Source organism: Saprolegnia diclina, assembly GCF_000281045.1.
Source record: "Saprolegnia diclina VS20 unplaced genomic scaffold supercont1.69, whole genome shotgun sequence".
In the NCBI taxonomy this organism is placed as follows: domain Eukaryota; phylum Oomycota; class Saprolegniomycetes; order Saprolegniales; family Saprolegniaceae; genus Saprolegnia; species Saprolegnia diclina.
In genome coordinates this window covers 146,915-166,685 of record NW_008246136.1, presented here as the reverse complement: position 1 = coordinate 166,685, position 19,771 = coordinate 146,915, and the positions used below count along the sequence as shown (strand labels likewise).

General features: G+C 58.0%; 7 protein-coding genes across 8 annotated transcripts in view; 4 read left to right on the top strand and 3 right to left on the bottom strand.

The window, feature by feature from the left end:
- Positions 1-53: 53 nt before the first annotated feature.
- Positions 54-569, top strand: SDRG_14257 (hypothetical protein; the record flags this gene model as incomplete). Its single annotated transcript, XM_008620373.1, has 2 exons — positions 54-156; positions 202-569. 2 exons carry the CDS (start codon positions 54-56, stop codon positions 567-569), a joined length of 471 nt encoding a protein of 156 aa, XP_008618595.1.
- A 114-nt stretch (positions 570-683) lies between these two features.
- Positions 684-1,567, top strand: SDRG_14256. Of its 2 annotated transcripts, XM_008620372.1 has the most exons (3): positions 684-717; positions 774-917; positions 970-1,567. In XM_008620372.1, exons 2-3 carry the CDS (start codon positions 812-814, stop codon positions 1,392-1,394), a joined length of 531 nt encoding a protein of 176 aa, XP_008618594.1. In that variant the 5' UTR covers positions 684-717; positions 774-811; the 3' UTR covers positions 1,395-1,567. The 2 variants fall into 2 exon arrangements, with proteins under 2 accessions (XP_008618594.1, XP_008618593.1); XM_008620371.1 differs by lacking the exon at positions 684-717 and having other exon boundaries at positions 744-917.
- Positions 1,568-1,577: 10 nt separating this feature from the next.
- SDRG_14255 (hypothetical protein) lies at positions 1,578-3,682 on the bottom strand (the record flags this gene model as incomplete). Its single annotated transcript, XM_008620370.1, has 11 exons — positions 1,578-1,735; positions 1,781-1,895; positions 1,942-2,106; positions 2,158-2,235; positions 2,286-2,401; positions 2,452-2,707; positions 2,761-2,842; positions 2,889-3,080; positions 3,125-3,215; positions 3,266-3,464; positions 3,512-3,682. The coding sequence occupies 11 exons, from the start codon at positions 3,680-3,682 to the stop codon at positions 1,581-1,583; spliced, it is 1,620 nt and encodes a 539-aa protein (XP_008618592.1). The 3' UTR covers positions 1,578-1,580.
- Positions 3,683-4,477: 795 nt separating this feature from the next.
- On the bottom strand, positions 4,478-9,739 carry SDRG_14254 (hypothetical protein). The gene is made up of 8 exons (XM_008620369.1): positions 8,969-9,739; positions 8,740-8,926; positions 8,443-8,694; positions 8,295-8,393; positions 7,133-8,250; positions 5,261-7,083; positions 4,765-5,211; positions 4,478-4,712 (listed from the first exon to the last, which is right to left on the bottom strand). The coding sequence occupies exons 1-8, from the start codon at positions 9,719-9,721 to the stop codon at positions 4,520-4,522; spliced, it is 4,872 nt and encodes a 1,623-aa protein (XP_008618591.1). The 5' UTR covers positions 9,722-9,739; the 3' UTR covers positions 4,478-4,519.
- A 4,404-nt stretch (positions 9,740-14,143) lies between these two features.
- SDRG_14253 (hypothetical protein) lies at positions 14,144-14,749 on the top strand (the record flags this gene model as incomplete). The annotated part of the gene is made up of 4 exons (XM_008620368.1): positions 14,144-14,244; positions 14,289-14,464; positions 14,533-14,596; positions 14,665-14,749. 4 exons carry the CDS (start codon positions 14,144-14,146, stop codon positions 14,747-14,749), a joined length of 426 nt encoding a protein of 141 aa, XP_008618590.1.
- SDRG_14252 (hypothetical protein) lies at positions 14,694-16,809 on the bottom strand. Its single transcript, XM_008620367.1, has 10 exons — positions 16,696-16,809; positions 16,602-16,648; positions 16,432-16,555; positions 16,220-16,382; positions 16,069-16,172; positions 15,760-16,016; positions 15,526-15,713; positions 15,369-15,483; positions 15,141-15,306; positions 14,694-15,087 (listed from the first exon to the last, which is right to left on the bottom strand). The coding sequence occupies exons 1-10, from the start codon at positions 16,786-16,788 to the stop codon at positions 14,812-14,814; spliced, it is 1,533 nt and encodes a 510-aa protein (XP_008618589.1). The 5' UTR covers positions 16,789-16,809; the 3' UTR covers positions 14,694-14,811.
- Positions 16,810-19,119: 2,310 nt separating this feature from the next.
- The window catches only part of SDRG_14251 (hypothetical protein), a 1,761-nt gene continuing 1,109 nt past the window's right edge, over positions 19,120-19,771 (top strand). The window contains exons 1-3 of the mRNA XM_008620366.1: positions 19,120-19,300; positions 19,357-19,647; positions 19,698-19,736. Of these exons, the coding sequence (XP_008618588.1) occupies positions 19,130-19,300; positions 19,357-19,647; positions 19,698-19,736 (501 nt within the window). The 5' untranslated portion in view covers positions 19,120-19,129. The remainder of the gene's footprint in view (positions 19,301-19,356; positions 19,648-19,697; positions 19,737-19,771) is intronic.

Below are 19,771 nucleotides of genomic sequence, written 5' to 3'. Positions count from 1 at the left end.
ACTCAAGTTGAAGTTGGTATAATCTTCGAAAACGGTCGACTTGACAAACGACGATGGACACGGACCCGCTCCTGCCCAAGACACCGCCGCCACCGTACGTACCAACAGCGTGGCGCAGCCCGCTCTTGCCGCTCTGTGAATGGCACTACTTGGACGGTACTTGAATCGCCTTGGTGGTGGCGACATATCATCGCCCAATAGGATTTACCTCGTGCTGCTGCCCGTGTCTTGCGCTCGCCGACGTCGCGGGGCACATTGACGCGTGCGGCGGCTTTTACACGACGCTAGCCAGTGCGGGGCTGCTTGTGGAGCTGATTCTCGTCCTGCAAGTGCTGGCGTCGTCGTCGGTCGTCCTGCGCGGGCTGGGCCTAGTCGCACTACTGGGATATCTCCTCCTCATTGCGTCGCTTCGAACGTCCGTGCGGCGAGCGCTCAAGATTCGCGGCTCCGAGCTAGGCGACGCGCTCGCGTCGGGTCTCTGCCCTTGCTGCACGATCGTCCAAATGACGTCCGAGGTCCGCCAGCGCAGCCCACCGACAGATCTTTTGGTGGCGTACCTTCCGGAATAAGACCAGGACCTAATTAGGATATGCATGGACAGCGTGCTGTGATCTGTCGTTGTACCTGGCGTGCATAGCTCTCATTCTACAGAACTAAATGGCGCTATGCGCTTATGAGACGCAGCTAGTTCCAGATTGTTTTGATAGAGCTATCTTGGTGAAGTGCATGCTACCTATGCTTCTGCGCAAGTGGCCAACTACAACTAGGAAAAGTCCTAGGTACAAGCACTTGCAATCATCCTGCAACAGCGATGGGTCGATCGACGTCCGAGCTCCAGAAGCCTTCGGTCCCCATTGGCGCGCCGCAGCCGTGGCGCATCGGCGTCATCGAGAGCTTGTGGGCTCCGTCCCCGACTGGTACGTCTTCGCATCCTCGCCACCACAATTCCCACGATAATGAATCGGCTAGGGCTCATGGCGTGCTGCTGCCCTTGCATTGTCATGGCCCAGGTTGCATCGCGTATGGCGCTCTACGGTGGCTACGCACTTGTCCTTGGCGCGACCATCGCCATGATGCTCGTGGAAGCCACTAGCTACGTCACTGCGACCGTCTCGGTTGATCCACATGACGGTATTGGCTTCGCACTCGTTCGCAGCGCTGGCCTCGCGGCTGGAAGCGGACTCGTATTTCTTCTCGGCAGTCTGCGCCGCAATGTTCGTTCACGATGGCACCTTGAGGGCAGCGAACTCGAGGACATTCTCTGCGCGCTCTGTTGCCCACCGTGTACGCTCGCCCAGCTAACGACCCAAGTCGAGCTCTACGACGAAACCACGTCCGTCTTTGGCCCTCGCAACGTCCTTCGCCGCTTTAGCCTCGAGCCCGACGCGCTCTGAGTCGTTGCGAGAGTGCATCATTGGTCCACTGTGAGCGCGTTGGAGATTTTGGCACTTTCAGTACACTGTTTTCATGACGAAAATGCTTTTGGTGGCGCGACGAGCTCAGCATGTCACGTAACTCGTCGTCAATTCTCGAGCTTCAATATCGCAAGAGAAAAAAATGAATTCACCAACTAGAAAGCACTAGTTGATGGTCGTGCGCTTGTACTGGTACAGCGCCGCAAACGAGATGGTCTCGCGCTCAAGCTGTGCCAGTGCCACTGCTTGGAGGAGCACTTGCTCGCGAGCATACGCTTCGTACCGACCTTCGTCGTCGGCTTCGCCACACACATGCGGACCTAGGACGCGCTGTGACAGTCTATACAGAGATCCCCTTCGCTTACACTGCATGGTCGGCAGCCCCAACTGGCACTCGGTGCACACGGCCGGCGGCGGTCTCGTGGCGCGAAACGCAGACCGTGCTTGGTCCCGAGCGAGCGCAACGGCGTCGGCAATGACCTACGGCGTAAGTTGGTTTCAATCATCGTCCAGTAGTAGTTAGTACCTCGGTAGCAGCTTTGGCCGACGCGCGCTTGGCGTCGAGTCCATCGCGCTGCTTGAGAAGGGTCATCTTTTCCCGCAACTGCGCTCGGTATTCGTTGCCGAGAATCTTGGCCAGTGCCTTCTTGACCTCGGCCTCGACCCGGTCTTGCTCTTGCTGTAGTGCCGCCTATGCCCGAACGTTAACCCTGGACCTATACCTAGCCCTAGCGCTCCCAACCTCCTCGAGGCGGCGGCGGTCGCGCTCCGTTGCTATCGCGTTGAGAAGGGATGCATTGAACGCTTCGTGTTGCATCGCCTACATAAATGCTTGAAATTGCTGCTTGCTGTCGTTGCGGTATGCTCCACCAGCGCTTTGCGGCGCTCAAAGCGCAGCTTGCTCTCGAGCGCGCGCATGGATGCGCGAAGTGCTACGACGTGGCGCCGCGCTAGGTGGCCGCGAACATGGCGTGCCACGGTTGTTGCTACACATATCAAGTTCACTGGGCACTCGCTCACGGTTGGATAAGCCCACCGGCGTGCTGCCGCTTTCGAAACCGAGCGCGCGCGAGAGAGCGGCGGAACCACACTTGCAGGCGGCGCGCATAGGGGGTCGTGCGGTTTGCGAATGCCACGTACGCGGTCCAAACACCAAACAACTCGCGCTGGCGCCGAACGCAGACGTTGGTGAAGCGTCGACGAATGCCTTTGGTCCGCTGCGTCACGCCATGCCAGTGGCCAAACCGGTTGATGAGACTCCTGCGGAAGACCTTGACCGACGCTTGGCAGAGCTATGCCACAACAGCACCAACCATTACGCGGTGACAACAATGTCATGGTGTACCTTGCCGTGTCGAATCATGGCGCGCGTGTGGGCGTGGTCTCGCCACGTGGCGAAGCGAGAGGCCAAGGTCGCATTCATCGCCCTAGCCATTTCGCTCAACATCGATCCATCCCGATAGCGAGGAATACGCTTGAAACTTGCGCTTGCTGGCACGCGTTTGTAGCAGCCAGCCTTTCCATGCACCAAACGTCTGTACTTGAGCGCGGAGGACGATGCGCCGAAGCAGCTGCGTCGCGCGGCCGGCTTGGGTCGCCGCCAGAGATCGCTTTTCAAGGACGGCTGCCACGATCGAAGCGACAAATGCCGACGCGACGCGGCTCCTACAATGGCAATGAGCGTTCTTATGCTGACTCTTGGTGCACACCGCGCGTGGGCCTTGAGAATGCACATGCGAGCACGCGCCCACGTCTGGAGTGCGTTGGCTGTGCTATGCACGTAGAGCTCGTACACGCGTCCTGCTCCATTCGATGACAACAGCGTATTTGAGTGGACGACCAGAGTGTACCAGGAAGTTGCGTGCAGCAAAAGAGAAGGGCGGGCAGCGCGCCGTACCGAGACGCATAATAGAGGTACTTTGTGTGGTCGCGGCGGGACCTGGCCATGCGCTCGTCGACCTCGGCTTCGTGTGCCGCGACCTGGCGCGACCGCTCTGCTTGGAGCTTCGCGCGAAGGGCCGCCACGCGCTGGGCTCGCTCGTCGTGCTCCTAGTTGCATACGATTCTAGTTGTCCTGAGACGCATTGTGGTCGTACGCGGTCCATTTCGGGGCTAAAGTAGACGGGGAAACCCCAGAGCGCCGAGCCAAGTGCGGACGGCGCTGCATTCCCCTTGGCGGGTCGTTGTGCCTTATGGTGCGGCAATGCCTTGGCTGTGGGGAGCCCGTTACGAGGCAGCGTCATCGACAGCACGTGGCGCCTCGACATCGGCGTCTCCATTTTGTACCGACGTTCGTAACCGCAATACACTCGACAAGTCGGGAGAATGAGCACGCGAAGATGGCGCCATCCTGCGTTTGCTTGTGCAAAGGACTACGGTTTGGTTGTGCTAAGAAGTCATAAATCTGATGGCCTCTTTAGGAAACTTGACGTGACCCGAGGAAAAGTCAGGAGGTACAGACGTGAATAACTGCTCGAGACCAGCAAGATCTCTGAGCTGTGCCGCCTTGGAGCCAACAATGGGGTTCATCACGTCAGTCCGAATCGCAACGTGATTCCCCAAATACACTACAACCTCTTACTCAAATGGGAGCACTTGCGGACTTGAGCTGTAGCATCGATGGAGCGCACGTGCTAGTGGTGGAAAGCATTCAAAATTGCGGGTGGTCCAGGTGGTTTCCAACACACTCAACGCCGTATTTGGCGCCAAAATCATCTTTTGAAAGATCACAAATACAGAGAGTGGCGGGTCGGCGATACCTGGCGCGCGGTCCAAGCTCGGTGCAAGGTACTTGGCATCCATGGTGGGGCGCTGGATTGCGTACCGGCCGTTGCCGAGCTTCTTGAATCCCAATGGGCTTGTTTCCTTCCGTAGCGCTGGGGCTGCTCGTCTTCAGGTAGTTCTTATCAAAACATGAAGCAAAGCTGCACGCACTCGCGAGAGACCGTGGCGAGGACACTTGGCATCATCACACTGCCAAGAACGACCATTGTGGCGCTTGAGTCAAGTCGAAAAGGGAGGTTGGGATTGCGGATCGAGCAATCAAGGGACCGTCGTAATAAGAGCTCGTTCGTAGAGTGTACGATATTGTTTGTTAAAAAATGTTAATAAAAGCTGTTGATAACGATGCGCTCGACGGTGTTTTGGTTGTGGACAATCTCCATGTGGATCGACTGCGTCTCCCAGAGCCGCAGCAGCCGGTCGCGCATGCTCACGTCCAAAAACAACGGTCGGCCACGAAACTGGAATCGCGACGTCCGCTCCCCAAACCCTTCGCCGTACTCGTCGACGTAAAGCCTATACATTACACAATCAATATCTCGCCGTATAACACGACACACATCGATACCCGTTCGAGTCGTAGGCCGCGAGCTTGCCGCTCACAAGGAGCACGGTGCCTTCGACGGTCAAGAGGAAGAGGCCGAGGCCGCGTCCGCACTTGTGCGCGTGCAGCGTACACGCGCCCGAGACGGACGCCATGGACGCGACCGTCGCTTCTCGGCACGTCGACGCGGCGCAGAGCACGAGCCCGCACATGAGGCAGAGCGCCGGGCGCGCGGGAAAGAGGTGGCAGCTCGGACACGTTTGCTTGGTCAAGTGCATGTACAGTTCGCTGTACGAGTGCGGCAGCGAGGCCAGAAACGACGACCGCGTGTGGCGCCAATACGCGCTCGAGAGGGGTACGTGGGCGACCGCGAGGTCCTGCTGCCACACGCTGGCCCAGTCCGCTACATACGACGCGTGCTTGTGCTGCCACTGCGTGAGCACGTTGTTCGGGTCGTCCATCGTCGTGTACCTAGTATCAAGGTTTCAACTTTGGCAAACAAAAACCAATGGAAACGTACGTGGCGTGCACGGCGGCAATCCACTTGGGCACGAGCGACGCGACGGCAGGCGGGAGTGCGTCCAGCGGCAGCACGGGAATGGCGTCGACGCCCGGCACCAAGTCGGTGGCGACGCGGTGGAACCGAGTAATGTCTTCGGCCGCCCACGCCAGCGCCGCCGCCGAGAACGGTGCGTTGGACGGCAATGCACAGAGCTGCGCGACGACCGACGCCACGTGGGATCCATCGCGAAACCACTGCGACACAAACGCCGTCGCCGGTTCTTCATCGGCGTCAACCGCCGTCGTCTCGTCGACGAGCCACAGAAACGTCTGCACGGCGTAGGCCACCGAGACGAGTTGCACCATGCACACTTGGTCGATTTGCGTCGGCGCCAAGAGCACGCCGCGCGCCAGCACGGCCGACAAGTCTTGCAGCAGCAGTGGTTTGGCGCCCACGACGCCCTTCCACGTCTTTTGAATCTGCGTCGGCGTCTGCGTCTCGGTCGTCTCGACGCCGTCGAGCTCACTCCCCGCCATCAAGAGCGCACGCGCCGAGTCGTAGGCGACGGCCGCCGGCGCCACGGCCCGCAACGACTGCGCCGCCTGCAAAAGCACGGCCGGTGCCGGGCGGGTGTGCCACAGCGTCGACGCGATCGCATGACACGCCGACGCGAGGTACCGGTCGGGCCGTGACTTTTCGACCGACCCGGTGGCGACACGGTGGATGCTCATGCACATGAGCCCGAGACCCTGGGCCACGTCCGACTCGGGCTCATGTACTGATGGTGCTGGCAATGCCATGTTGAGCCACGCCGCCCAATCGGTCGTCGGTGGCAGCGCGACGCTCGGCGACGATGCCGCCGGTGGCTGCAGCGGCACGAGCACATTCGCAATCGACTTGCACACGGGGCAGAGAAACTCGCCCTTCTTGACGTCCACGGCGTTCAAGTACGCTTCGCCAGTAATCACCTTTTGAAACTGCGTCGCGTAGTAAGCCTGCCAGCAGCTCAGATGCACGAGGTGGCCGCAGCAGGCGATCGTGAGCGGCGTCACGTCGCGCTTCATGTCCTCCCACGGCGTCTTGAAGCGCGGCGGCACGACCACGTTGACGCCCGACACTTGGACAAAGCCAATGCTGCTCAGCGGCGTCGATGTCTCGTGGCACATGGCGCACTCTTCGTCGTCGTCGTCCTCCATGCCCATGGCGTCGTCGTCCATCCAGAGCTTGGAGAACGCCGCTTGCTGCTGCTGGATCTTCTCGAGGGCTCGCTGCTGCGCCGACGTCTGCCGCGCGTGGCGGTCCGGCACCGTACTACGACTGCTACCGGTTTCCAGGGCGATCGGTGTTGGCGCCGGGCGCAGACCCGGAAAGGCCTCGAGCGCCTGCACTACCCATGCGACATGCCGGAGGAGCTCGTCGTTGGTCGAGCTCAAACTGCGGAGCGTGTCGAGCAAGCCGAGGCGATCAATGACGCGCAAGTACGTGTCTTGCACGTCGCGGGGCGACTGCTGCAGCGCGTACATTTGCAGCGTGAGCAAATGGACGATGGCGAGCACGAGACTCGAGCTGCCGATGGTCTCGAGGTGCTGCACGACGTCGGTAATGATTTGGCACAGCGACGGGTGCAGCACGAGGAAGAAGCACATGTTCGTCAAGAGACAGCTACGGTGGGCAACGTGCAGCGGGGCCGGCGCGGCGGCCATCGCCGTCGGCGTACTCGCTCGAAACCGCGTCGCGCGGGCTTGGGCGCGGTTGACGCGCGCGACTTCGTGCTGTTTGCGGGTCAAGTGTACCGACGTTGCATTGTACTCTTCATACATCTCTGGCTTGAGCGTATACACCTAGTGTCAATAAATGAGCCAAAGTATCAAGTTGATAGATATCCAATACTTTTTGGTCGGGAAGGCAAATGTCGGCCGCAATGTCTTTGAGAAGCGCGTCGATCGCGACGGGGTGGGACGCGCAGAGCACGTCGTACGTGGCGCAAAACTCGTTGACGCACTTGAAGAGCTCGCTGTGGCTCGAGGGCTTGACGCAGAGTCGCAGGAGCACCAGGTGCCGCAGTGCCGCGTACAGCGGGTGCCGACTCTCGCTGCTATCGAGCACGGGCACCTCGGTCGCGAGTTGGCAAAAGAGCGCAACGCATTCGGCCAGCATGGCTTCGTGGACGCTCGTGCTCGCGCAGTCGAGGTGCGCCGTGTCGTATCGGTCGAGGAGCAGCGGCACAAAGGCCTCGATGCCGACGACGTCGGCGAGCAGCTGGAGTCCGAGCAGATCGACGTTGCGGAACTTCATGCAGTAGTACGGCTCGCCATAGTTCATACTGTGGTTCATGACGCTCCAGCCGTTGCGCTTCCAGAGCCCCGCGTGCACCTGGGCGTCCCAGACGAGGCCTTCGAGCAGCGGCAAGACAAGCATGTGCACGTGCCACTCATTTGCCCCCAGAGTCGTGAGTAGCGCATCTCGGAATGCGTGGCAGAGCCGCTTCTTGCTCAAGAGCGACCGATACAAGAGGCAGAGCGACCGGTGCAGTGGGTAGTGGGCCGAGACACGGACGTCGGCGGCGCCATACCGCGGCAACATGTAGCTGCCATCCTCGCGTGACGTCGGTGCGTAATACTGGTTGGTGGTGGCGAGCCAGAGACAAAACGCATCGTGCCACGCCGACACGAGGAGCGGGACCGCCTCGAGCACCGACGGTTGCACGTGGTGCTGGACGACGTTGGCGTACACGGCCGAGACGAGCTCGTTGAGCATCGACGAGAGCTCGATCGCGACGATCCAGTGCCGACCTTCGTACGCGACGTGCGGCTCGGACGCCTGGAGCCGCGCGTCGGCGCCGAGGCCTTGCGCGAGGCTCAGCGTGTGAAACAGCAGCCGGAGTTCGTTTGGGAACGACGACAACAGCGTCGGGTGCGCAATCTGCAGCGTGTACTTGAGGTCGAGCAGAACCTGCGTGTAGCGGTGCGACGTAAAGCCGGTCGCATCCAATGTCAGTCCCAACCGCCCTAGCCCCACCTGTCAACGACCGTGGTCTCTTGCATCGATCTACCTGGCAGCGGCAGCGCAGCTTGGCGGAACCAGTCGACAAACGCTTCCGTGGGCGCGTGCCGGTGATACGGCACGAGCGACTGCAAGACGGCTACGTCGGCTACACAACAACGATAAGAAAATGGGGACAACGAGACACGAGGACGTACGCAGATTTGGCGCCGACGAGAGGCTGAGGTACGTCGCGATCGAGTCCCAGAGCCGCCCGGGCGGCTGGAGTAGCGGCAAGACGTCCGACGGCAGGGCCGCGTCCATGGCGGGCGCCGCAAAGGACGCGAGCGTCTCGTGGAGCGTGCGCAAGAGCGTCCCAAAAAAGCCAAACGAGTGCATGAGCAGATGCACAAAGCTCGCGCGGTTGAGAAACTGGACGCCAAAGCCGAGGATGCCATGGCCGGCGAGGCCTACGCGTCGACGTCGGCCATCGTGACGAGAGGGGCGTCACGTACCGAGGCCGAGGAGAAAATCTTGAAAGAGCTGCGGGTAGGATGTGGCAAACGCGATCGCAAACTGCTGCTTAAAGTCCGGGTCGGGAATCAGCGCCATGATGAGCGAGTGCAGCGCTTCGTTGTCGTGGCGCGGGAAGAGACAGTCGGCGACGATGACATCGACGAGAAAGCTCTCGGGCAGTAGCATCTAGAGCACGATGGCACAAGCGTCGATATCGGTCGGAGGTACCTGCTCGGCCACGAGGCGGCAGCCCACGTCGCACGAGAGCGCGCACTTGGAGAGACGATTGCAGAGCGCAACGACGTTGAGGTTGGCGTGCATGTCGTGACTGTGGAAGATCGAACAGAGGTTTGCGGGCTGCTTCTTGGCGAGTTTCGACTGCCACAGCAGCACCTCGGACGCCGAGAGGTTGCGCTGGATGAGCGTGACCGACTCGGGCAGCGTCGACGCGAGGCTCGCGCTGCCCTGGTGGTTCAAGTCGGGCACGTGCACATACAAGTCGTACAACGTGTCCGGTCCGTCCTCGGGCAGCTTGCGCCGGAAGCCTGCGCGGCGTGTCTTAGCGAACGCGTGGAAGAGCTTGATGTCGCTCGCCACGTCGGCCCGTGCTTGTGCGAGCAGCGGGCTTGGTACGGACGCGAGGATGTCGGGCGGTGGCGCGTTACCAATCTCGGTCGTGTTGTGGTCGGGGCAAAAGCCATGTGGGCTCCACGCCTCTTCGTCACCGCAGTCGCAGCAGCCGTTGCCGTTCTGCGCGTAGTAGAACATGACGTCGTGCGTGAGATGCGCATGTGACGCGGTGAAGCACTTGTGGCACATGACACACGTGTCATCCTTCTGGCACTGGCGGCAGTTCCAGGCCATGTCGCCGGGCCGGAACTCGTAGCCGCACATGCGCTTCCTCGTCACCGCGGCCGGGTTCCCATCGATTGCGGCCTTGAGCGCACCAAGCCAGGTGTACGTCGTCGTCGTCGCTGCCATGTCCCAACGAAGACAAAGCTGAAGCCTTGTGGAACTCCGGATACGCAGCCGGTTGAAGGCAACGGGCTAAATGCACGCCACCTTAACATGCGTCGGCGATGTACCAGGGCGTCTTGCGAGCGGACGAGGCGCAAATTGAGAGCACGTTGGCACATGCCCAGCGATGCATGCATGAGCGGTGCTGCCAGCGCCCTTCGCATGGTGCTCACATGCCCACGAGAGCGCTTACACAGAGAAAGGCCAGCGACGACCTCGCGCCTTTTCTGTAGCATGTAGCTCCGCAGAGAGTAGCTAATGTGGTGATGACAGAAGCGCCAGGCGCTGGGCTCGTCCGCTACATGCACCGTGCCTCCTCCTGTGAGCAATCTGCGCGGCTTCAATCATCGACGCGATCGAGTTGGGTGCCATTAGACAATACGATAGCGAGCTGGCGCGTTTTTTATTCGACGCGGTGGCGTTTTTCGTTTTACGCGCTGGTCAAACGAACTGGCCCGTTCGCTGCTGGTGCCAAGGGCAGTCGGTACGCGCCAATGGCAGCGCCAGCGTCGCTGGAGGCTTTGGGTGCAGGGACATCGGCTCTCCGTAGCCTCGCGGTTGCCACGGGGAAAGAGTAGAAGAAATGCGTTCTTTTTCTTTTTTCCGTTTCTTCTGTTCTTTTATCACTTAGGTGTGATCTGTTTCCCCGATGTTTATCGAAGTAATAAATGGTGGATCGTCGATGCAGCATCGACTGTTCAAAAAAACGTTACAGAACAGAATGTCAAAACAAGCAGTGTCTTGAACACTGTCTCCGGGTCTTCTCCGGCTTTTAGGAGGGTAATTAATCGTTTGCGATCTTAGAGTTAACGTTCAAAAATCTTATAAGGCTCTTAACTAGTTTACTTCAGGTGTTAATTGCCCTTTCAACGCCTGTGTGTGGCGCGGCTGTTAGATGGATCACTCGCTGACCTCTCCAGCCACTTCCCCAGTTGTGCTGCTGAATTATATGGCCACCGCGAGAGATGCGCGAAGCATTGCGCGCTCCGCCGCTTCCACCAAAGTTGCCACCTAACTCGCGTCGAAGGCGCTCCGCGCCAAACCGGCAGCCCTCATCCAAGCGGCCACTAACGACGTCGATGATAGCAGCAGCGACGACGAGAGCGACAACAAGAGCGACAACAAGAGCGACAACAAGAGCGACGGCGACGGCGACGGCAGTTAGTGCAGCAACGAGGAAGTGACTTGCGAGCCTGCCAGCGCAAACGATCGTCGCTCAAGCCGCCTGTCACCGATTCGACACCACCTTCAAAACGTGGCAAGGGCAAGCTCCACGATGTACCTATTATGACGGATGCGATAAGTTTGGTTTTCCTACTATGACGCATCCGATGATTTTGAGCACTCTTTTTCGACGCATGCGATGGATTTGGGTCTTCTATTTTGACGCATCCGATCAATTTGGGTTTCCTATTGTGACGCATGCGATGGATTTGGGTCTTCAATTTTGACGCATGCGATGGATTTGGTGCTTATTTTTTACGCATGCGATGGACTTGAGCACTCTATTTTGACGCATGCGATGATTCTGAGCTCGCTTTTTAACGCATGCGCCATATTCGAGTAAGTAAGCTTGCGAGTAAAATTGTATAATCCTCATAGTCACAGTCCCACTCACAAGCTGTCACGTAGCTCAAGTGGTACATCGTGCACTTCTCACTATAGAGGTACAGGGATCGAACCCGGGAGTCGCAATTTTGTCTTAATGCAAATTATCTACTTTTTGAGCGAGCGGAAGAACGAAAGGTCGTCAACCATGCTCGAGCCGAGACGGTTGCGCTCCTTGGTCACCGTGTTGCCGCCATCGGAAGGAATCTACTCGGACCTGGCGCTGGACATTAAAATCGTGCAACACACTGCGCGCGACCCCTTTCAGCAATTCGAGATCGTTGCGGGCCTTCCACCAAGCAAAGCCGTAGAAGTCTTCGGTTGCCGTCGAGATGCCTTGTACCGCATGAGCTCAAGATCGATGGGATCCAAGGGTGTGGTCTCTGCATCGTCGCTCGAGGCGTCCGAGTACATCTCGTTGTGCTTGGGCAAGCTGCAATCTCATTCGACATGGGAGATCGTCGTACCGGTCGATCGCGGCTTCCCGCCAAGAGAGAGTCACTCGTGCTACAGTCAACGTAAACGAAGAAGCGCAAGCATTCTGTACTTTATATTGGACGTAGATCAAATGACCGCGCCATGATGTACTTCTTACGAGACTCGCACGAGTTGCCAACAAAGAGGGTCAAGCAGGTGGACTACCTCTCCTGCCTTGGGAGTGGCGTTGCTGCCCGAGACTTAACAGGCAGGGCGCCCTCTCGAAACTCCTTAGAGGTTACAGACCTGAGTTGCTCCTACGAGCCAAGTCGATGCTTTGAAACTCCCAATGTAGCTGTATTTTACAGTTTAGTATCAACAAGCCCACGGGGCGTTGTTTGGAGGGTCTATCGCTCAATCAGTCGTTGATGCACTAGCTTCTTAGGAGTAGCTGTCGTATATACGGTCGATTGCTCCCTCCTCTAACTCGTGCTGCTTGAAGAAGTCCCATTAAGCGTTATCGACGTTTCGCGTCTTCCTACTGGCGTGCTTCGTCTTGAGGCATTTGTTGGTTGCAGGCATAGAGCTGGGCCTGGGTATAAGGGAGCATTGCAAAGGAGAATAGCTCGTAGACACGGAACTTACAGTTTGTGTGTGCACCAAGTCTGTTCTGGCCACGACAGTTCAGAGTTGGTTGGCACAGATGCAAGTACACTCCAACCCTCTCCAACACGGGCTTCGCCTCTCTACTCCACTCATCTGAACTTCTTCGTAAGAGCCACTTGTTGAGATCCAAGCATGCACTTTCACCAAACCGGATCGGACAGCGAACGTTGCTTTTATTCTTTAGGTACAGGTGTTGTTTCGGCCTCCTCTTTGAAGTACTCACGCACGCTCTTTCCGCCACAAGTCCTGTCCCAAGCTTTTGCTTTTGTTTTCTCTCGGAGCGAAACTCTCGATGCACATATTCAATATCAATGGCTACGAGTTTGACCAAGGTGAAGGAGCGGGGTGGACACAAGGCGGGATTGAGCAATTGCTAAGGTCGTGGTCGAGCCGAGGTCTAGGTCGAGGTGGGGTCGAGGTCGAGGTCGAAGTCGAGGTCAAGGTCGAGGTCGAGCCGAGGTCAAGGTCGAGGTAAAGGTCGAGGTCAAGGTCGAGGTCGAGGCAAGTGGGGTCGAGGTCGAGGCAAGTGGGGTCGAGGTCGAGGCGAAGTGGGTCGAGGGCAGGCACGCTCACACAGCATCAGCGCCATGGAGCGGCGCTGGTGAGGGTCGAGATGCACGGGGTCCTAAATTCATCTTGTCTGTGCAGCGCAAATTCGAAAATGGCATTTGATGTGGCGGCAGAGGCGCTATTCTGTGAGCCACCAATTGCATATCCGGATATGTTTCTCTGCAGTATATTCCAAAACATCGCATGGTCTCACCACGCTGTCACGTGGTGCTCTCTCAGCAGCCCACTATACGCTTTCAAATACAGTCTGTACCATGGTGTTGAGGTAGCGCAACAGCCGCGGGCTCCATTCGGTGACCGTAGCACCTCTACTAGCTCCTCTACGACTGCTGTCACACGGAGGCCATGGAGCGCGATACCATGCCCCGCCACCCGCAGCTACCGTCCAGGTGTGGGCTCTGCATGCACACTCTGAGGCGTCGGGGACAGCGAAGCCCGTGCTGCAATTGCTATCTGTTCTTGGATTTGTGGGGACCTCAACAGGGGATTCGATTGTAGTGCGCTTTTGCTTGCATGGCGATCCGGCATTCGGATCCAAGGATCCCGCCCGATTCGTGGAGAATCCCTCATGTTTCAATCTTTCAAGCGGTCAAGCAACCTGGATTTATCGCGCTCCATTGCAAATGTCAGAGGGACTACTTCTAGTGACATCAAAATATAATATCTGACAGTTTATCTCCGAGGATGCCCTCCCGGGCAATGGGCGGGCCATGGGCGAAGGAAGCAACGAATGTGCCCGAGCACACATTCACTGGGCTGATTCACATGATCCATACCTGCTACGCTGGCCCAGGTAGGCAGCCTTATTAGCTGTAGAGCAGAAATCGCGATGGTGAGTGCCACCAGAGGCATGCACTACGCTGTACCAGCCACTCTAAATCGTGCTCACATTGATGCGTGTCCTGGTTATAGTGTCCGTTCCGTCGATGAAGCACATAAATAGTGTTCACTCGACCATTTATTCGTACAGAGCTAATAAATGACGAAACACGATGTATCATCGACGAACCACCATTTATTACGTCGATGAATATCGGTATAGTATATCACACCTGCCTGTCTTTTATAGGTTTAACGTATTTAAAAGAACGACGACCGATCATTCTTTTTTCTTCAACGATCGCGATGCGCTTGTGCTTGAACGAGACGACTGCGACGACGCCGGCGATCCTCGCTGCGCTCCAAGCCGCGGGCCTCCATGAGATCAACCTCGACGACTACGACCGGTACGTCCTCCATGCTGCGCCGCCGATGCCACGCTGCGAGCTAGCGTCGTCCTCGGGCGCGAGATGTTCCTCAACGCGCTCGCCGGCATCGCGCCCCACCCAAGCATCGACCTCTCGTACATCAGCCGCGCCCACTGCGCGCTGGAGCGCGCTGGCCACATGACACGCCTTGTGACAGACCTGAGCTACAATGGCACGCGTCTCAATGGCATTCGCCTCGGTGCGTGGACAGGCCGAAGACCGATTCGACGTGTCGCTGGCATCTCATGCAACCCGTCGCCGAGCTAGAGCACGCAATCCCGTACCGACTCCAGCACGGACAGCTCCTCGAGGTCTTGCCGTGGAAGCTAGGGTCTCGATCTGTGTCTCTCGCGCATGCTGCCGGCGACGCCCTCATGCGCCTGTCCGACATCATCCTAGGTACATTGTGGACGACGACGAGACCGACTCGGAGTTCATCGCGATGCCCGAGCTCGCGGACGAGACGACCGTCGTCCTCGACTGATATCCAACGCACGGCAACACGTAGCTGGTTCCGTTTTCATATATTCCTACAGTATGGGACGACTACGCCAAGAGCGGGTGCGTCTCGGCATGCCGCTGCGGCAAATCGTTGGGCTCGTCAAAGTCCTCGGTTTCCGGGAGGAAGAGGACTGCGACGCCACCGATAGCCATGACCGTCGTCGTCACGAGCAGCAGCGCTTCAATGTGCGCCGGCGGGCCCATGAGCAGACCGTTCACGAGCTGCGCAAAGGTCGCACCGAGGCGACCGGTCGAGCTCAAGAAGCACAGCGCCGAGACGCGCATGTTGAGCGGGTACACTTCGGCCGACATGACATCGTACTACACATCGTGCGCATCAGTCATCCTGACGTTTCGCGAGGACGAGGACGTACGCCGATCCACGCCATGGTCGTGCCGGCTTGGAAGAGGCAGCAGATGGCCACGATGAAGCCTTCGTGGGCCGAGCTGTTGAGCGAAAACACAAAGCCGCAGGTCGCCGAGAGGAAGAGCGACGCTGCAAAGAGCGGCCGGCGGCCCCACGTGTCGACAAGGAACAGCCTATTCGTTCGATGAGCCTCTTTGCGTATCAAGTGTGTATCAAGATTGTATCAAGGTTGTACCCAATCAGGTTGCCGGGCAGCGCGGCCGACGCGTACAAAATGTCGTTGGCGTACGGGTTGTGCACGTTCGTGGACTGAAACACGCGCGTGATCCAGGTCGAGATCCCGTACGAGCCTAGTCATTGGGTTGGCGGCTGTCAACACAAATATTGTCTACCAAAGCTGAGACAAAAGGTCGACACGAGCAGCAACAAGGTCGTAAAGCGCAAATCAAAGCTCGACGACGGCGCCGGCGTCGTCAAGAGCAGACTCCACCGGTCGTACCACGTGAGCGAGTCCCGGCGCGTCTGCAGCTGGTGCGACGCCGAGACTTGGTCGACACTAAGCCGGTCGTCGTCCGGGCCCCTAATAACACGCGATAAGGCCACGTGGTTGAGCACATAGAGCATACAGGAAGGCCGGCATGCGCGACGAGCCGTTGACAGCGTAGATGTAGGCGAGCGTCTCGGACGCCTCCTTGAGGTAGCCCTTGGCGACGAGGTACCGCGGGCTCTCGGGCACGTAGGCATACGTCAGCCCGCACGCAATGAAGGCCGGGATGCTCGCCGTCGCGCTAAACGTGCGCCACGACACGTCCATGATGCGCTCATCCGTGCCCCAATAGCACCCCATCATCGTCCACGCCAAGCACGCCGTAAAGATCGAGCCCTAAGGATATTGTGAGTCAGAAAGCCTACGTTTCAAATGGCAGAGTCCGTACCACCATCCAGAACGCCGAGATAATGGTAATGTACTTGCCCCGCGCCGACTGCGGCACGTGCTCGAGGCAAACCGCAAACAGCATCGGCGCAATACCTCCGATGCCTACTTGGTCATTAGGACGAACAAGATAAGACGACAAGCAGACGCACCAACGCCAGCGAGAAGGCGGAAGAAGACCATGTAGCTCAAATCCGGGCTGAACGCGGCGCAGAGGCCCGAGCAGCCATTGAGCGCGAGCGATGCCAGCATGAGCACGCGACGGCCGTACTGGTCGCCCAAGACCGTGCCGACGACACCGCCAATGAGCATGCCCTGTGCCATAGTCAGAATTTTGTCATAGCGAGGGGGCAAGAGTACGTACGACAAAGACAGACGACGAGACGAGGCTCGACTCCCAGCCGGTCATGGGCTCCGGGTACGACCCGAGGATGTAGCCCATCGAGAGGATCTCGACGGCGTCGGCGGCGTTGCCAAGCCCAAGAATGCTACACGCGGTGTGGGCATGCTACCATCGAGGTCGCGCGTACGTACCAGGCCATGCGGACGTGGAAGCGGCCACAGCCGAGCAGCTCGATTTCCTAAACGCCAGGCTTAGCATGCCAAGAGGAGGCGCGCTCGGACGTACTTGCTCGACGAGCTCCTTGGCGACGTCTTCCTGGCGCTTGGCAGGCGCCACGACGGGGCGCTTCCCGCGCGGGCTCAGAATGGCGTCGGCCATAGCACGGATTGCAAACTGAAGGAGAAATCCCAACTTGACCAGCAAAACTTCGATTTTATAAACCCACGGCCAATGAAACGCGTGCGCATTTTTATTCGTATTTTTTTGCATTTTGGATCCGCTTTTGGTGCCAAAACGCGCGTCGCGTCGACAACACCAACGACCAAGAGGTCAGGAGCTGCCCGGCATCCTCTCTTCTCTATACATTTATGGCTCTCTGAAGGCGCTCGAACTGTTGCAACTGCAGCCCTCGTGGTCACCGTGGCGCTCGTAACACGACGGAGCCGCAGTGTCATCAACGGGAGCTATCAATGGGCCACGACCCCTTCAGCAATGGAGACGACCACTATCATTGTCGGCTACTTGATGTAGCAAGAATTCGAACGCGAGGTACTAAGAGAAGGGTCGTTCCATGGATTGCGCTACTCGTTCAATGATGTGCCAACGGAGCAAACCCGGGCCATCAACCGCATGTGTCAGACGGGGCTTTTTGTGGCGTGTTGAATGCACTACACGTACGCTGCAAAAAGCATGGAGGCCAATAGAAAAGGGTTCTTGAAGTCCATGCGCGTGAAGCTAGGTATATATACACGCACCTGTTCCCATTCGACCGCGGATTGCGATCTCCGCCAGCGTCCACGCGTGATTCGTGCGCCTTTTATTCATTTATTTTATTTTTGGAATATTAATATGTCGGGTGGCACTCCGTGGCGCGATTCAACTCGAAGTTCGAAGTGAGGTCGATCGGGGGGACGACGCCGACGCCAGCCCAAGGGACGCCGGCCTCGAATGCTGCTGAAGGCCAGTGCGCCTCCTGGCTCGCTCTCGCTATTTATACGCTGCCAACCTGTGCCAATCGCAGCTGCCGCCGACGTGGCGTCACGACAGAGCCGATCGTGCTATTGGGATCAGATACCCCACCTGGAGCAAACGAAGGTTCTCTGTCCGAGCTTGGTGGGCGATATGTGCATTTGGAAATGGCGGATCAGCAATACCCATACGAAGAAAACCATTCCACGCTGATTCGCGCGTGTTGGCGGCACTTCAAGTGCATTCACGAGCAGCACCGATGCACTGAAGGTTGCGCCCGAGGCCATCCAACTGTACACTGTACATCCTACCGTAATGCAAAGTCGGACAACAAAGACGTGGGGTGGAGACGGGTGCAAGCCAGGTGCGCTGAGAATGGATCGTTGAGGCACACGGGCCTTGTGCAGGTGATGCGCACCACGTCAGCGGCGCTGCGCTGGACAGCAAGCTGCACCAAAGAGTCCCGAAAAGAACGGTCGTGCGTAATGCCGTCGTCCTGCCACTCTTGAGGTGCCGATCATATGCACCAACTGGCCAATGTTGCTTCTTGAAACGACGACCGATCGAATGCAGTCCATCATGGCAAAATGGCCAACATCTTGAGATTGCACTTTGAGATTGCACTTTGAGATTGCACTTTGAGATTGCACTTTGAGATTGCACTTTTCCGTCCGTCACGAAGACCGAGCTGAGCACCATGATGGTCGTCCGTCCACCGCCGATACGAATCCCAACCGAGATTGCACTTTGTACACAAAACGTTAATCGTGCGATGAACAAGGTCTAGAATCTGACACCAGGGGATAGAACGTTTTGGTGACGGTGCCCAACCGCAGCCCCATGGACGGCAATAACGTTAGAAAAATGATAGTCTCCATGTATGCGTGTATACTAGGCATTAGCGTTATCATAGGCTCGAGGGACTAGGTGTACACCCAAAAAACATGGAGAAAATGCAAATGCTGTACGATGTTGAAGTCACAGGCAACATGTAGTTGCGTGGATTTAGACATTCTCATGAACAAGCGCCCCTCATCAGCGTCATTGCGCGGGTTGTGCGCGAGATGAAGCATCATCAGCCAGGGATACAGCGCAAAATACGCAAAATTCTTCTAGTGCTACGACACTCGAGCAGCAAAGTGCAAGGGTTGACGCTACAGGTCCGTGCATCACAGCTCTCTTCCCACTTTGTCGTTGAAAGCACGTTGAGCCGGCTCGAGTTGGGTGTGCCCAGCCAAGGCTTTCGGCGCGCCCCCTCGAGTGGACGGCAGACTCTAGACCAATAATGTATCTATGTATCCAAGTGCTTCTTTGGCAAGGCCGGTGCGACTATCCATCTCGATTCACTTGGCAAGGCCATGTCGCCAAGGTCTTTGAACCTCACACTATCCATCACTGCCATTCCTTTGGTGAGAGTAGGACGACCACGAACAACTCATCCAGCCACAACACAACTTTGCTCCGGTTGTAGGAGTAGCCGCTCGCACTGTCTGGGGTTGTGCCAGTGTGTATTTTGCGACGTTCTACCTGCATGAGTTTGCCGCTGCCACCGGGCTTTTTCGAGTGTCCGCCCTTGTCCTCGCTCGAGGCGACGCAACTGCGGTTGCTGGCCGATCAGGTCTGCACAGACGCAATCGCAACGGCGCTCGCCACGGCAAAGCTGCCAACGACCAAAGTGATGGCCCATCCCCGCACCAAGCGCGTAGCTCATGTTCGTTCTCGACGGCCGTATGCTTTCGTCAACGTTCAGTTCTGTAGTTGCACTGGGGCACCGACCTCTACCGCTCCGAGATCGACGCAGTCACGGGCGTTTCACAGATCGCCACGTCCTATGACCAGCTCCACACGTTCTATGACGTGGCGACGCCCAAGCAGCTCCGGACGTTTGGTACAGTCGCCAGTCAAACGCTCTTGGATCGCGTGGTGCTCTACTCGCTCGAGCAGTCGCGGTCGACGAGCTTCCGCGTCACGAGCATTCTTTGGGCCGCGATGCAGAGCACTCTCTTGGGTAAGGGCGTCCTTGCGAAGCGCGACACGTGCTACTTGGAGGTACACGTTAGTCGTCACATGTCCTTGCCAACCCTAGCTTGACACTTTAGTGTCTTCGCGACGTGGCCGTCGTGGACGAGAGCGGGCAGGTCCGGAACGGGTTTGTGCGCATTATCCACTCGAT

Coding starts and splice junctions, on each gene's coding strand:
- SDRG_14256 (XM_008620372.1), top strand. CDS start 812: ATGGGTCGATCGACGTCCGAGCTCCAGAAGCCTTCGGTCCCCATTGGC. Junction 918..969: donor GTGGGCTCCGTCCCCGACTG/GTACGTCTTCGC, acceptor TGAATCGGCTAG/GGCTCATGGCGTGCTGCTGC.
- SDRG_14254 (XM_008620369.1), bottom strand. CDS start 9,721: ATGGCAGCGACGACGACGACGTACACCTGGCTTGGTGCGCTCAAGGCC. Junction 8,251..8,294: donor AGCTGCGCTGCCGCTGCCAG/GTAGATCGATGC, acceptor AGGTGGGGCTAG/GGCGGTTGGGACTGACATTG. Junction 5,212..5,260: donor ATTGCCGCCGTGCACGCCAC/GTACGTTTCCAT, acceptor CCTTGATACTAG/GTACACGACGATGGACGACC.
- SDRG_14252 (XM_008620367.1), bottom strand. CDS start 16,788: ATGGCCGACGCCATTCTGAGCCCGCGCGGGAAGCGCCCCGTCGTGGCG. Junction 16,383..16,431: donor TCTCGTCGTCTGTCTTTGTC/GTACGTACTCTT, acceptor ACTATGGCACAG/GGCATGCTCATTGGCGGTGT. Junction 15,088..15,140: donor CGACCATGGCGTGGATCGGC/GTACGTCCTCGT, acceptor CACGATGTGTAG/TACGATGTCATGTCGGCCGA.